The 16,874-nt window shown below is 30.5% G+C and overlaps 1 protein-coding gene across 1 annotated transcript in view; it reads left to right on the top strand.

Moving 5' to 3' along the window:
- LOC111033794 overlaps positions 1–16,874 on the top strand; it is a 47,560-nt gene that overhangs the window by 19,391 nt on the left and 11,295 nt on the right. Inside the window, exon 2 of the mRNA XM_022314718.1 lies at positions 580–645. Coding sequence (XP_022170410.1) covers positions 620–645 — 26 coding nt within the window. The 5' untranslated portion in view covers positions 580–619. The remainder of the gene's footprint in view (positions 1–579; positions 646–16,874) is intronic.

Genomic DNA, 16,874 nt, shown 5'->3' on the forward strand with positions numbered 1-16,874 from the left:
TCCTGTTTGATTGTAAAAAAAAATAATAACGAAATAATTAAAATTTTTTCATAAAATCTCAGATAAAACAATTGCTACAGATTTATCTTTATGCTATACACGAATGTCGTATATAATAGCTTATAGGAAGGTACATAAAACATAAGCAACAGGTGTTTTGTATAGGTATAGCTTAGTTGTAGCTTACTTGCCTTGTACAGCTCCCGACATAAGTATACATACAGCGTGTAATTACAGGATAAGAATGTAAGTTCCTATTTACTGTGGGTATATACTTCTGATTGAATGTTTCGTCGTAATTTTGCAGCAGAATAACCAGTTAGCACCAACTAATCAATTATATTGTTATTATAGATGGGTGTACTTAATTTTTTTCGTGTTTGGTTTTGAAACTTTTAAAAATTAGGAACTAATTAACATAACGTCCAGTAGGTAATCATAAAATAGCCGCTGAAAAACGAAGTGATGTCCATATGAATGGTTCGTGTCCTGCACAGCGATCAATATTCACTACATATTGTATATTATTATCAAGTTGATCACTTAAATGTCTAACAAAGTGTTTTTTTTTCGTTTCAGGAACTTATTCATTAACTGATATAACCATCTACAGATCAAAATGCACAAGAAACATATCAAAAATCTGTAAGTATAATACATATTGAATTTAACTAAAATCAAATAATTATATAGGTGTATGTTGTCATTCACTAAAACCAGTACAAGAATATTAGAATAGTATAATAATAGAAGTAGCAGAGACGTAAACAGGGTGGGGGAATCCAATTCCTCCTTTGAAATAAAAAGTTAAGAAATATTTTTGTATCTAGGTCTTAGCATATTGACATTATCAGACATCGATTTTGTAATATGAAATAGATACTTTAAAAAATTATTAATTGAGTGAGTACTCAGAAATTTAACAAAACACTTTATTCAAATATTAGGTACCTACGTATACCTATACAGGATAGGTTAGTATTTATTACATTAGTAGCTACATAGTGGCTACCCAGTTACCCCCAGCCCCGTACTTTGCTAGTATCTTGTCTGCATACAATATATTTGTAACTTTGTAAGTAATCTGTCGGTTATGAAATAAAGTATAGTTGTATGCAGAGACCAAATAAAAAAGTAATTATCTATCGAGTGTAAAAAAAAAAATCCTTGTAGGTACGCCACTGACAAAGTGCGTAGGTAGGTAAAGCAATAATTTGGTTAACCATTGAAACTAATTTCTACAAGATCGTGTTTTGTTTTTTACACGAGACAATAAATTTAGATTATACTTGAAAAATGGTTGCAAATAAAAACAACAAAACAAACTAAAATGACACGTACAAATCTTACTGTTATAATTTATATCAAACCTGCAGGTGGTTGAGTTATTGTGTGTGTGCCTATATGCGGATTTAATATATTATATTCGAGTATAATATATTATATTATATTTTGCCCAACCACAGATCGTCGTAGACCATAATACCATATAGTACTTATATTATAATGTTAATATCGTATGCACCTACCTTAGCCACAGGAAATCGTGTGTTACAGTATGCGCATACGCTTATCGCCTCGAATCGAAATGATATATTATATTTTAACTTTTGAGGCAAGGAATGAATGCACATTTATTAGGTAAGAGTAGAGTTCAAATAAAAATTAAATTGTATAGCTTAACGCTGGGAGAAACTTAAACGCTATTTAACTTTTACGTTTATCGTTACGAGACATAACCATAGTATACCTAAACGTAGGTATATATACCTATGAGGCTATGTGCAATAATAGTATAATAATACAGCACTGCAGTCGTACGCGATTGTATAAAGCGTCTATCAGTCTTCCTTATTACTTTTATATAACTCTTTTATTTCGGTAGGAGAAAACTTGAATATTTCAGCTATAACTTTAAAGGGCTAAGACGTAATATTTAAAAAACCACCAAAGAATCGTAATATATAAAAAGGAATTCTATGAAGACAAAATATAACAGAAGACAGTTTTAAATCGAAAGTTTTTTTTTCATTATTATTATTATTATTTATGTGTTTGTTTTATGACAATAATATTTATTAGACCTTTTTGTAATAAATAATATAATTTATTGTTTCCCGTTGTTCGTTTAAGTCATATGCTCATATTTCGGAAAATCTATTTGGGAAAGTTCGGTATATAATTTATAATAGGCTTAATGGTTAGAAATACTCGAGTATAGAATAAAAGTGCTGTATAGGTATAGCATTTGATGTATACCTATATTATTATGTTTTTTCAGTGAACGAATATTCTACCCACTGAAACTATAATCGATCAACTTTAAGTTACTACTCGCTAGATAAATCTGAAATATACATATATAATCTCCGACGCCTAGACCTATAATTTATTAGTTACTAATACAATAATATATATAATAACTCGGTAATATGTTCGTCAATTGTTTCGTATAAAATATAAGCCACGCACAAATCTAGCGAAATACATTACTGTTCACATATTGTATACATGTAACGTTACATTATAATATTTTATTAGTATATTATATACTCACACGTATTTTAGTTAACACGTTTACGAACCGAACGCATACGGGTATTATAATACTCGACATATAAGAAATAACAAATATTTGACGTAACCGATTTTCCGCCTATACAAATATACAATAAACGACGTTTAACTAAAAAACGATACCTGCTGCTAACAAGTAACTACATACCTACCTATTTAATAATGGACGCTCCGTCGGCTCGGCCGTTTTTGACGTGTTGTCAACGAACACTTTACCGGCTGATTGGACTAGTGAAAACCGATAAATTGGCGGAACTCGAGTAGTATCGATTATTATAATATTATTATATTACGACGGTTTCATTTCCGCGAATTGTGTTGAACGGCGACAAATTGACGGCGTGACAAGAATGCGGCGCAGGTGGTCTCCGCGCGCGCCTATTTATTATAACAGTATACATTATTATTATTATAATAAAATAATATCTACATGTGATATTATATTTAGGTATGTGTGTTTGATTATAGCATTATATTATATACACATGGTATTATATTAGAATATGTATGCATTAGGTATGTATAGGTGACCGGCGGAGAGACTTCATTTTACCGAATTCGTTTTTCCGGCATAAATTATACTATTGTTGTTGTACTATAAACTGTAATGTTAGGTATATATCGGTACCTGCAGTGGCGCAACTATAAACCTATAAAAGTGTAAAAAAAATATTATAATAATATGTCGGCCGTGGTGACGAGACGAGGTGGCGGGCCGCGAAACAATAAATTACCTGCTTGCTCGTGGAGGTGTATAATGTGATGTACAATATCGTAGCTTGACAACTGTTATCACCGCCCACATTGCGCCGACACGCAGTACCGATTTATTCTGTTGATAACTACTACTATCAGACAATATAAAAAAATCTTTAAGTACCCGTTCAATTACCTGTCAGTTACTTTATACTGTTTTATGTTTAACTTTCTGCCCCAATTCTGCAGTTTACCGCGGAGGAAAGTGGATTTTTGTTTAGATAGTTCTAAGCACCTGTTAGATGTGATTCAGCGTCTGTTTATTGTGGTTTACACTTTTACAGCCTGCAGTGTTGTGCACAAGAAATTGGTACCCATTGGGGGGGGGGGGGGGGTCATCCGAGTGCATTCATAAAAATGGTATGACTCGTATCATGTATCCCAAATAAAAAACGACGTAGTCCGTGTTTGTCGCAGTTTAAATTAACTGCATCTCCAAGTATCACAAGGAGGCAAACTCAATTACCTCCAAAAATGTTCTTTTTCAGTGATTTTCATTTTTAAGTTAGGATTTTGTCATTATAATTTTGTTTTCATTAGAACGTACATCACAAATTCGTCTTTGGTTGATTCAATATCTAAATAAAAAAATGAAATTTTGTAATTATCACCGTGTTTCTAATTTTCTGATATTGTCCTCAATGAATGTTAAATTTTTCTAGTTCACTGATTTATTATTTTGTTGTACCTATTTGATAAAAAGATTGAGTATAAATTAATGAATCTATTTTAGTTATTTTAATATTTCTAAAAATGAATACATAAAGCGGATGAGGTGAATAAAATTAAGAATTAATTCAATGATGGTACCCACAATTATAACGGACGCAGTCGGGGTCTACAAAAAATATCATCAAATAACACTTAGGATGTACGTGGACAATTAAAATGGAACAATTTTGAAAACCGGACGCACTGAGTCGACGACCCTGAAAATGCATGAAAACAAATTATTCAAGACAATATACAGCGCTCACAAACTGACAAACCCAACTACAAAGACTTTTAAGAAATTATTTAGAACAATATTATTTACAATATTTCAACTGTTGTTATTTTATTTTTATTCATTTCTTATATTTCTAAACTATCTATTTAATGTGAATCGTGTTCTTTAAACTATTTGACTATTCAACCTGATACGAGTATATTAAATCAAGTGGTATTATTAGGAATATTTTTTATAACATTAAATATTATACTTCTAAACCATGAGTAAAAATAGTGTTATCCATGCATCCTTAATCGTGGCCTAAACTTGAAAATTTATTCCTACCTGCACAATTCGGAAAAATATGATAATAATCATTAATATACAAGTTAGCCACCCCTTACATTCAGACATAATTAATTACTCCTAAATTAATTAAATAACTACTAAGTATGTACATTGATTGTATCTGTATTTAATTATTACCATCAACAAAATAAAATATTATTGTTTATCACTTCCCAAAAGAAAAAGCTGCTCACGTCATCTCTGAACCCTATATTTCGATGCGATACTATGATAATAGCATAAAATAATAATACATCCGAATCGTTTAATCGAGTAGACACGTCGTGTGTTATTACTATAGATCCCTCACCGTCCTCCTTTTCGACCCAACATAAATAATATATTATTATAATATCAGGTTCCCTGGCACGTGGCAGACCTATATATCGTGCCGTCCATCATCGGTATTCCGCGGGCGTAATTTAAGTGCGTATTGTTGTTATAATTTATTCGGCGTGATAACGACATTGTGGAAAATTGATACGTGTCTGAGCAAGTAACCATTCACTCGTTGGTCAATATCTCTCAGTTTTACTTGTCGACATGATTTATCATTTAGTCGCGTCCGCGAGCGAAAAACCTAACCTAACGATGCAGTTATTTTCATATTATTATAGATATTGACAAGATTGGGTAGGAGCTTGGGGGGGGGGGCGAGGGCTAAGCTAACCAAATACTTCATAGCATCCCAGACATATTTATCGGACAATAAAAGTCACGACAAAATATCATTATGTTTTCTTCAATTGGGCAAAAAATTGGTTAAGAACGAGCATTTATAACTTTATACGCTGCAAGACTGTTCCTCAAATTTAGCTTTTCTTTAGGTCATGAAATATATGTTTTCAATTCGTTAAAGATCGAAATATATTAGATATACATCATTCGAAAGGTACAGCATTTGTATTGAAATACAATTAAAATGTGTTGACTAAAATAGAATCTAACTTATTAGAAAGCGCATGACATAGTGGAAATTTTCACACAGATAGATAAGTAAAGAAAAAATTGGGCAAGTAGGTAACCACTTTAAAGTATAGGTGTCAACTGTCGAATGACGTCGTCATTGAGTAGGTCACTGTAAAAGATGTGTTAAATTTGAAAACAATTACAAAATCATTGCATAAGAAAAGCGATTCTGGGCGGAAACAATCTGTCAGCCTATATTACTAAGTATATTTTTTTATGATAGTCGTATAATATACATTATATTGTACATAACAATTTAAAATCTCCACGAATATTTTTAAATTACAACAAAATAACTTAAGTCATTACCCTTTGTTTAAATGTCCGATTTTGTCAACATTTGAACTTCAATTGTCTTTAGAAAAAAGGTAGTGGTAATATATTTGTTAGATTTTCGAGTTTAAGTAACAACCATGCATTATGCGTATAATATGTGTTTTCTCTAAGAACAACTAAATTTACAAATAGTATTATATTTTCAAGTTATCAGTCCTAAACATTTTTATCAACAGTGAAGAAAAAATGTCAAATGCCAAATAAAAATATTTAAATTTAATCCAAATTTTTTTTTAATTTTACAGTGTATAGAAAATTTTAACTTTAAGTAACTGTGAAATATTTCAAATTTCTATAGTTAATATTCTTTGACTAACATTTAAACAATTTTAATGATATGTGATGATAAATCGTGATTTTACCATTAAATCCTTAAATAATAATAAATATAACAATACAATTTTTAATAATTCCGTGTATAGAGAATGCTAATCTGAACATTTTAACGAAAATATCTTTCATCTATAATAACGTATTCGTTTTAGAATTATTACAAAATAACAAAATCTTATTCTAAAATCAGTTTCTTGCTCATTTTCTTCTGGGTTTCCATATGATTTAGAAAAGTTCTGGGAAATTTTAATTTTGACCACTCGACTAACTAGATTCACTTACCTATTACAAAAAAGGTATTATTAAGTTGAAGATTGAAACATTTGTTTTGCTCCTAAAGTCTGTGGTGGACACGAAATCAAAAACACGTCGTCTTTGTGAAATCAATAGCCATTCATCGCTAGGCTTATTGAATCTAATAATAAACACTATGGCTACAAAGTACAAACATATTTTGGTCCTAGTTGCGCCTATGGCACCATCATAGTACATTATAGTGAGTGCCCACAGAGTATAAATCACATTAATAATATTATCGTGCCGTCGTGTCAGTCATCGCACGCAGACGTAAAATGTCTGCAATTAGCTGCGTATATACGTATAATCTGGTATATACAATGTAGGATTATAAGTACTGACATTTTAACGTGTTGCCGCCGTCACCTGGAACCCATATAATATATTTATATAATTTAATCGCTCGTTTTTGAAATCGGAAAGACGGAAACTGCCTTTATAATATCATTATCATTATGGTTTATACACGTTAGCCGAGTCTTTGTACCCCAATAAATATATTGTATAGGTGTATATAAAAATAATCTTATATTATAAAACGCTAATATAATATAAAATATATATATTATAATAGGTATTATGCCAATCTTAGTTTTCACTCGTTTTACAAGTTTGGCGGTCTTTTTGGTCGTGTCCAACACTCTAACGCACATAAAAACATCATATAATAATAATAATAATAATAATAATATAACATAGGCAGTGCGTTTCGATGACTATAAATATATGTATAATATTATATACGCATTGCTGCGTATTTCATCCGATCTGCAAGATTCTGTGTGTACCCACACATTATAATGTCTATTATTATATTATTATCCGTCAGTGTGCAATGTTTTTATAATATGGGTAGGTATAATAACGATATATACGGATATTTGATCGTATTATTATTACGCTTATAATGCCCGACTATATAGGTATCGCGAGATCGCGATTCAGCTCTCGATCGTTCCGGCGACCGCGCGGTGAAATTCGTTCTATTCGCCATTATCCGAGAGGTTTAAATTGCTGTTTGATTTGTCTAAACCACACAGTTTTCGGCCGGTAGATGTTGTACCTACACCTATTATTCGGCTGTATGATATTATTATAGGTGCGGCGAATTTAAATGGATGCACCAAATTGATTTCCTTTTTTTATTTTGTTTTTTATACCGTCGAATTATTAATTCTTAGGAAACATGCACAAATATGTATTTACAGCGCGCTTACATAGACCCTGTTTCAGATTCCGAGTGAACCGAGTCGGTTTTACGATTATGTACAACTTAAAAACGAGCAAAATTGTCCCGGCGACCCGACAGACCGAATCCAATGACATTGTCCAATTATTTGCTAATACCTGCTTATAGCTATGACATATAACATTTTTAATCATTAAAATGGGGCCAGAAGTGGCGATCTTCCAGGTGGCATATTTTTGTTATTGACTTAATCGCGTTTGGAATTATTAAATAATAATATTACATGTATGGACATAGTTTATACTCAATTCATTAGACATTTCTTTGTTTATTGAACAATTCGTTTATTTATATTTAATTATATTTCTATATACCTTATATAAGTGTTTATACCTATATAGTACTGTTTTCTAATGTTATAGGTACTAGTGTACTACTTATTGAAATTCAGTAAATATACCTAACTCCTTGTTTTCTTTGTCAAATTAGTTTTTTCTATTTAATTATTATATAACATGCATAGAATTAATTTTCATCTTTTAACATCTCATATTTTTAAGAATAACGATTGGAAAAAAAAATATTAACACCTGGGTGTTAAAATGCTAAATCTTCTCTGACCTCTGCTTGTAAACACCAACTTTGCTATAGTAGTTAAAATACAAAGTAATCCACCAATCAGGTCACTCCCATATTTCCTTTAACTATGAGTTTATTTAAATTTCAATTTTTAGGCCTATATTGAAAAGTATTTTGAAAAATGTAATCATTCTATACCATTTGAGATGAATGACCTTTAATGATATCAACTTAGTTTTTTAAAATGAGAATAAAATAGGTTTTGAACTAATAATAATTTCCGAGATATTAAAATGTATTTACTGAAAACTGAAAACTCAAATTTCGATCATCAACGTTTTCAAAAAAAAAAAAATTATCTGCTTAACAATTTCCAATAAAAATGGTTGCTTCTCGTATGAAAATATAATTATTAAAATTAGTTTGTATAGTTGCAAGATACTCCATAAATGAAAAATACAAGAATACGACATGTGGTCCTTAATAGGTATGCTAAGAAGAATTACATAAATCATAATAGTTTCAATACATTCATTATTGACTCATAGCCGTAAAATTGGCACATCTTTGAGTTTGACGAATGAAATAATTTTATAGGGCCGAAAGCCTTACACAACAACACAAAGTACATACATGACATTGACGTAATACAATATATTATTATACATAACATATACAGATGACGTGCGCAATTTTTCCAAATCCTCAGCAGTGTGTTGCGGACCTTAGGCTGCAGTTTGGCGCACGCGTCTGTTTTTGCATATCTTGCGGAGATCACCAGTTATTTATAAATATATACCTAGAGCAATTCCGTTACTGACGCAGAAATACAGGTTTTAGAATAATCCGTTGGGGAGTGTCATCAGTCGTAAAATATAGTGACTAAAATCCGTGCCATTATACCCATTTCGTATGTAATATTCTGTGTATAAATGTATAATAGGCACCTCTGCATTATAATATTTTGATCTGGTCGGCTAAAAATACATAACTATATTTTTTCTTTTCCTCCGTGGGTGTCTAAAACGTTTTCATGATGGTCTGTGAAACGATACGGCGGTTGTTCGATCATAATATTATAATATTATTCAAATTTTCTTTGAAAATACGTATTCCGCATAAATAATAAAAGCTCGAAGTGTAGGTAAGTCGCCGCAGTGCGTCATAATAACATAATATTGTTGTCTATTTGAGATAGTGTTTGGCATCACGAATTCATCGATACACGAAAATCATTATTTATTACAACTACTGGGTCACGCGTAAACCTAGTTACATTCTATACACAGTAGCACGTACCATCATACATTTGGTTTTGCATGAATTTTTAATTTGAGCACGTACTTTGTTCAAAATTCTGAAAATATATAAAACTACAACACACTTTATAAAGGTTTTGAATTTATTATGAGCCTTGTGTTTTGTATACATACATTGTACGTGTAGCAAACTATTTACGTTGAAATAATAATATCGTATGTTTAATTATAGTTGTGAAAAATATTGTTTAAAATTTAATTTAACGATCCTTATCAGCGGGTACCTAGTTAATATTGTCCATTATTTACTATACTCGTTAGATTTAATTCACACGATAAAAAGTTGTACCTATATAAATTATGTGTAATTGTAACGAATTTAATTGGTTGGTAGTATATGTAAGTACAATATTTTTGCATTACCGACGATTGTTCAAAAACATTAACTGTCATAATTTTATTTAAAATATAACGTTTATTAAAGTATTTTTAATGATAATTTGGAGTAGATAAACTCGTTATGTTCTAAAAAAAACTCACCTATATACTGTATATAAATTGTTTATACTTATGTGTGTAGACGTGTAGTGTATTTAAAATGTAGCTTAAAAATTGTGAACTGTTACAAGGGAGTATGTAAAATCAGACTATTATATGGTTAAAAAGTAAAAAAAAATTCAAGTTGTCGTTAACAGTTTATTAGAGTTATTGGTGAAAATGCTCTGAAGAATAGATAGCTTACCTGCGGACAACAATGTCTTACAAAATATACCTTAGAGTTTATACATTTTAAAATTAATAATTCCAGAATTCAAACCATGAAGTAGTGTCAAAGTCAATAAACATTTTCACTCTAACAAATCAAACCTTAAACACAAAGTTTAATAACAAATTGTTGTTATTTTTTTTTTCTATACAGAACGTAAATATTTTTCTTTAATGAAAAAACATTTTGAAATTTTATTTTTGGGTATAATATTAATTTGAATGATTAACCCATAAACTGCGTAAAGTATTCTTAAAGGCAAAGAACATAAGATCAATACTAACAATATGGTATTAGGAAAATTGGTTTAAATAAAATGGTGAATAATTTAAATTAATATAATTTAATAAATGATTCATGAAATTTAGACTTAATAATTACTCTTAAAGCTAAAATGCACGGAATTTAAAATTTGTAAAATACTGTTAAACAATAATTCAACAAACATAAGTAGGTTAGATACCTACATATAACATGTATATTATTATTTGCCACAAACTTAATGTAATATCATAGGCGCCGTTTATTATGTTTTTTTTTATATACCTACTATTTTATGTTTACTATGTCATCGATATTTCTATTTACTTTTCTTTAATTGTTTCGTTTGTAACTCTCATCAATGCATCATAATATGACGATTCTTGACCCTTACATCGATTCCAACGATAACCATCCAACTATCCAAATCTCTCTTTGTTATTCGACAAAAATATTCTACTTATGTAACACTTACTTAATAATTGATATTTCTTACCTTCGTGTTCCGGATGACACTATATAATCCTTCTGAAATTTCCTTCACCCTGTACAAGGTTTCAACCGCACCGATGGACATTTAAAAATATATCTAGACCTAACATCACAATGTAGGTTTAGGTTAGGTAGCACGTGTTAGCTAAAAAAAGTGAAATTATAACCAATACCTATATAGTTACTCCTTGTGTTCTCGTACGCATTATCAGTACGATTTCTTTAATCCAAATTTTTTTTTCACGCCGACATGTTTTATATTATAAAAACACACGTATAATACAATACGAGCAAGGTTTATTTTTTCCTGATATCAATTAGTTATACAATAAGGACACAAATTGTCCACGACACACTGTATACACGGGTACTATGATATTATATAGGTATAATAATAGTAATAATATAATAGGTTATAATAGGTACCTATTCACTTCTTGTTTTTATCGCTTTGACAAAGAAAAAAAAAAGATTGTTGTTTGTACACGACCCACGCAATATCTGCAAAGACAGTGACATAGTTCTCGTTTATGCGTCTTCGAAGAAAAATATATATTCGGTAACCGGCTCGAGTCTATTATTGAGATTATACTGGATTACACGCATACCGTGGTATATAAACACCTACCGTTTATACACTTTTAGTGTTGAATAACAGATCAAATTAATTTTCCTTTCAAACCGATATACCTATATATTAGTATATTACACGCTTTGCAACTGAAATTCGTTTAAACGCGCGTTATTACATCACGATACGAAATGTCATTAAAAATTAATCGAATCTTTCAAATAAATTATAATACAGTTGTATAGTTCAACTGAAACAATCAGTAGTCACTGCATTTTACAATCACTCCGTGGTATAGGTACCAGGTGTTACGTGAGTTTTACCACACAACATAGTGATGTTATTCACTAGGGAAATTTCCGGTTGTCGGAAAAGGTTAGGTTAGGTTAGGTTGATATACGTTATACGTTTTTCTAAAATATTGAAATACATTATGATAATATATAATATTAAATCGTACTTATATATTGAAAGCTAATAAAAAAAAAAATAAAAACAATATTATACATACAGAACATTCAGTGTATTACATTCTATACTATGGGTGTTGCAATTCAGGAAATGCTCATAAGTTCTCTGTGTCAAAAATTACATGGTAGTTTTCATTTTTAAATTTTTAAATTTCAACAATTTCCTAATAAAAATGGCTGAACAATTAATGTGTTTTCAAATGTATAACATCACTGTGCGCAAATCAATAACGCCACGCGGTATATGTATATGCATATAAAATGATATACCTGTTAAACTATTATCATATTCGTAATCAGTCGTTGCTATAATAGTAATAAAAAAAATATCCAGTCGGATGTGTCGGAGGAAGTGTTATTCTCAGTCTATATATATTGCGCAAAAGTAAATAGTTATATGAGCATTGAGCGTATATCTGTAAACATTTTAATGAAATGCGTGGATAAATCATTAGTGCTAAAGAATAATAATAATAAAAAAAAACGGTAGGGCATTAGAATGTTTCATTTCTCGTGAGCACACTGGGCAAGTTAGCTAGTACCGTTATGACTTCGTCATTCCAAGGAGTTTTAGGTCATTGACTCGCCCAGCTATACCTGACCATGTCATAAGACATACACGATACACGGTATATGTTTTTATATTCACGCATATTACATGTAAGTGTGTGTGTGTGTGCTTTTATCGTTCCGATGTCCGTCATTCATTCGATAAATTAATACGATCCGGGGAAGAACTATAATAATAAAAAAATCATTCGTCTAATTATTATTATTGTGTATTTTATTATTTTATTATTGTTTTAACGGGCTTGTCTCTTTTTAACACAAGTGCAGTGCACAATTTGTAATCAATTCAATTAATGATAGTAAGTTTAATATACAAGTGGTTGAATTAACATTGGCAAAATATAAATAATGATAAACGTGATAGCATTTGAATAATCATAAATATAAACAAAAATAAAAATTTGAGTTCAATAGTTGGTGTTCGTCATTTGGCTTCTTAGGGGCTCATTTTCTAAATAATTAGGGGTGGCATGTGGGACGTAAAAATGAGCTGTGAATCGGGGTAAACACAAAAGTACTTTAAAGGCTTAAATCTGATTCGTGAGATAAGTTTGGAAGATTTAATTTTGTTATTTAACAACCCTCCAATGAACCTAAATCTGCGATGATTCGTTCAGCTATATATATAATATATATATTAGGTATACACCACACATACCACGCCGTATGTAGGTATATAGTATACGCATAATGTATATACTATATAGTTAGGATTTCATGTCACTATGTGCCTATATAATGTAAAAGTAAATTTAGAGGAGTTATGTTTTATACATATAATAATAATATCAATACGGAGCATGATTTGTGTGATTCAAGTAAGGCCCAGTACAGTGCCAAAAACAATGCTCAATGTTTCCAAAAATAATATTTTTAATTTTATTAGAATGCAATACCTACTCGTCATCGCTGAACTTATAAAACAAATTATGTATCAGATTATTAAGTAAACACAAAACGACAATGTCAACTACATAATTCATTGTAAACTTAATAACTTAAAGGATGGGATCTTATAAATGTACACAATACACAGTGCCAATTATATTTGTCTAAAACTGTTAGGCCTTGAGATGGACAAACAAACAACCATAAACCTAGGTAACTACCGGAAACCTATAACTGCCGGAGGTGAATGTTAAAACGTAAGAGGTTACATTTTCAAAATATTACAGTAATTTTTTTCCCGGATATAGAGAATATATCCACTAAGAAATCCCGATAAGTTATAAAATATATAGCTTTTCATATAACTAATCAATTTTTTTTTGTTTATTTAAACTTTGTTACCTTAAAAAATATTATTGTAGATTTTCATATATTCAGCTGATTTTACAACATAATTAATTTTCATGCCGAATCCTTGATTTAATGTTTTTAATTTATTAATTCATAGTTCTTTTTCGGTTTTAGTTTTCAATTAATTTTTATCTCATAACTGCCAGTGTACATGTGTATTATAATACTATTTTTTTATCTATTTTGTTCGTCAAAAAGCCGACTAGTGTTTACTTTCAATAAATGTTTAACGCTTATAGATCAGCTAGATTTATAGCACATAATATTATAATATGATTAAGACTAAAATCAATAACATATATATGCTTCTTGCATACCTCCATCGAATCGCATCCGAGAGTTGTAACCTGCGGAACAGTAATGTGTAGAAAACGTGCTAATGAGTCATATTAACCAGCAAAACTCTCCGTCTAGTTGACTTTGTGAGATGTTTTTTTTTCTGGCAAAAGAAGGAACACCAAAATCGTTTTGCAACCCCGGAAATATGTATTGGGATAATTACGAAATTGGCCAGTCCGTAAGACATAAAATAAGGCTGCAAGTGGTGATCGACAGGATATTTTATTATGGTCTGTAAGTGATGTTGATTGTACCATAACATCGGACGAATGCAGGTGAGAGTGGGTCATTAACTGTCATTTTCGAGACGAAGACGAATCTGATTGCGCAGTTTCATTATATTATTAACGAAAAAATAAACTCTCGATCAATTGCGATAAAAAAAAGTATTATGTATTAAAAATAATTATAAACTATTTACCGTCTGATAAGAAATACCATTAATTTTTTTTATACCCCGATGATGATTGATGAGGCTTTGATTTATAAGAGATTATATTCCACGTAATATACACATTATCTATTAAAAATGCCAACTGTAATACGAAATGAAATAATCCTTATACGTGAACAAAGCATAAATATAAAATAATATGTTGTATACTGCTTTAGCGGTGATTTAAAAGTTCAAAGCTCGGGGGGGGGGGGGTGAAAAAATTTGAATACTGAAACAAGTATACTATATTCACGAGTGATAGCAGTTTGAAATAGATTATTGACCGTTTTTTCACAATACCTAGAATTTTTAGATTTTTTTTCGGAAAATGTTCTGACTTGGGCCATTATGTACAATGTAATAATATATAATTGCAAGACATTGCAGCAACGGTAGAAGCTAAAGACACTGTATATGTATTATTATTTATTATACCTGTACTCCATGGTTTACAACATGTTGTCAACAATGAGTACTATAATTTTTTTTTAAATATGACATACTCTCCACCGTGCTAAAAATAACAACAATAATGATAAACAATATTAAAAATATTATTTTAATTTCTTCGCTCACAAAAAATGTGTCTCTCTGTGCATCTGTCCCCTATCGCCATATTTACGAAAACGTCGCAGTTGAGTTATACCTATTTAACAGCTGCCGATGGGCGCATAAAGTATAAATATCACAATTAAAATGTATAAATCTCATAGTAATTAACATTGTCGTAAGATCACATCACAATGATAATATGTGCTCATCCCTATCTTAACTGATGATGCAGAAAAGTGAACGACATAATACATTATTATTATGCGGAGCTGACCGACGGTCGACGAAAACGGGCAAAGTCGATGGACCGAACCCGCTGATGGGGTGAAGCTATAGCATTATAATGTTATATTATATTCACGAGGAGCACCTCTACCTATCATATCTTATACTATTTATTTGTGTGGCATTTATTGTAAGTCTGTACGCTCGTGCAGAAGTTCGACTGTTGCCGGATAATATATTATATTATGTACACACGTACGAATATGCGCGCATTGCACAGTGGCATCGCAGTGTGGGAGTCATCCTCGTTTACCGTTGTCCAATTTGTCCATTCAATTGTGTCTGCAGTATTTATTATTTACAGTTTTGACCTTTAAAATGCCGGTAGACACCGCAGGTATTATAATATATTTCCGCCTGCACACACACATACGCATGTAGTACACGATAACGTTTACTCAACTGCCACGATTAACCCACTTATTAACGTGAATATTATTACATTTTAACAACAATTACAATAATAGGCACGATACAATTATACCGTTGCAGGAAGAAGTATAATTAATTTTGTTCTTCGCGTCGGTACATTGTACATAATATATTATATAGAAATTGAATATCTAATTACGCACTACGAATGTATATTATATACAGTATACACATTAGTACATTACACATCACGTTGTATAAATACCAAATTAGTATCTCACTCATTTGACACAGTCATTAATAGTTAATATTAGCTTTGGTGTATACGGTGGAATCGGTGGATCTCGAAAAAAAATGTCGTAGACAACTAGAAATTATAAAATTATAATTATATAGAGATTGCGTGTTTAGTAATTGATATAATATGTATGGCAGGAATACTGTCCGAAATAAGTGTCAAAAAATAGGTCATTTTAATACAACCTACTAATGTTTTTATATTTGAATAATTGTCATGTGAATATTGTCTGTATAGTGTAAGGGAATCGATAAAAATGTACATATATATAGCCAGAGTCCAAAATTGAAGTGTCAAAACACGAATTTTGCTGTAGAAATACGAATTTATCAGTTAAAAGTATTAAGAAGACTAAAGTAGGCTGAAAAAGAAAAAAATATATAGGTAAGCTAATATGGATAGGATAGTATTTTGGTGACTTGTCAGTGCATAACAAGTAAATTAACATTACAATGTATAATATATTAATATGTGAATCTAATCGGAAAATTCTATCGCTCGTATAAATGCATAGTTTAGATGAAGTGCTCATTCGTATTTGCCGGCACTTTTTTTATGCCACTTAGAACGACATAAAAATATAAATACC

Source organism: Myzus persicae, unplaced genomic scaffold (genome assembly GCF_001856785.1).
Source record: "Myzus persicae strain clone G006 unplaced genomic scaffold, MPER_G0061.0, whole genome shotgun sequence".
NCBI classification, from domain to species: domain Eukaryota; kingdom Metazoa; phylum Arthropoda; class Insecta; order Hemiptera; family Aphididae; genus Myzus; species Myzus persicae.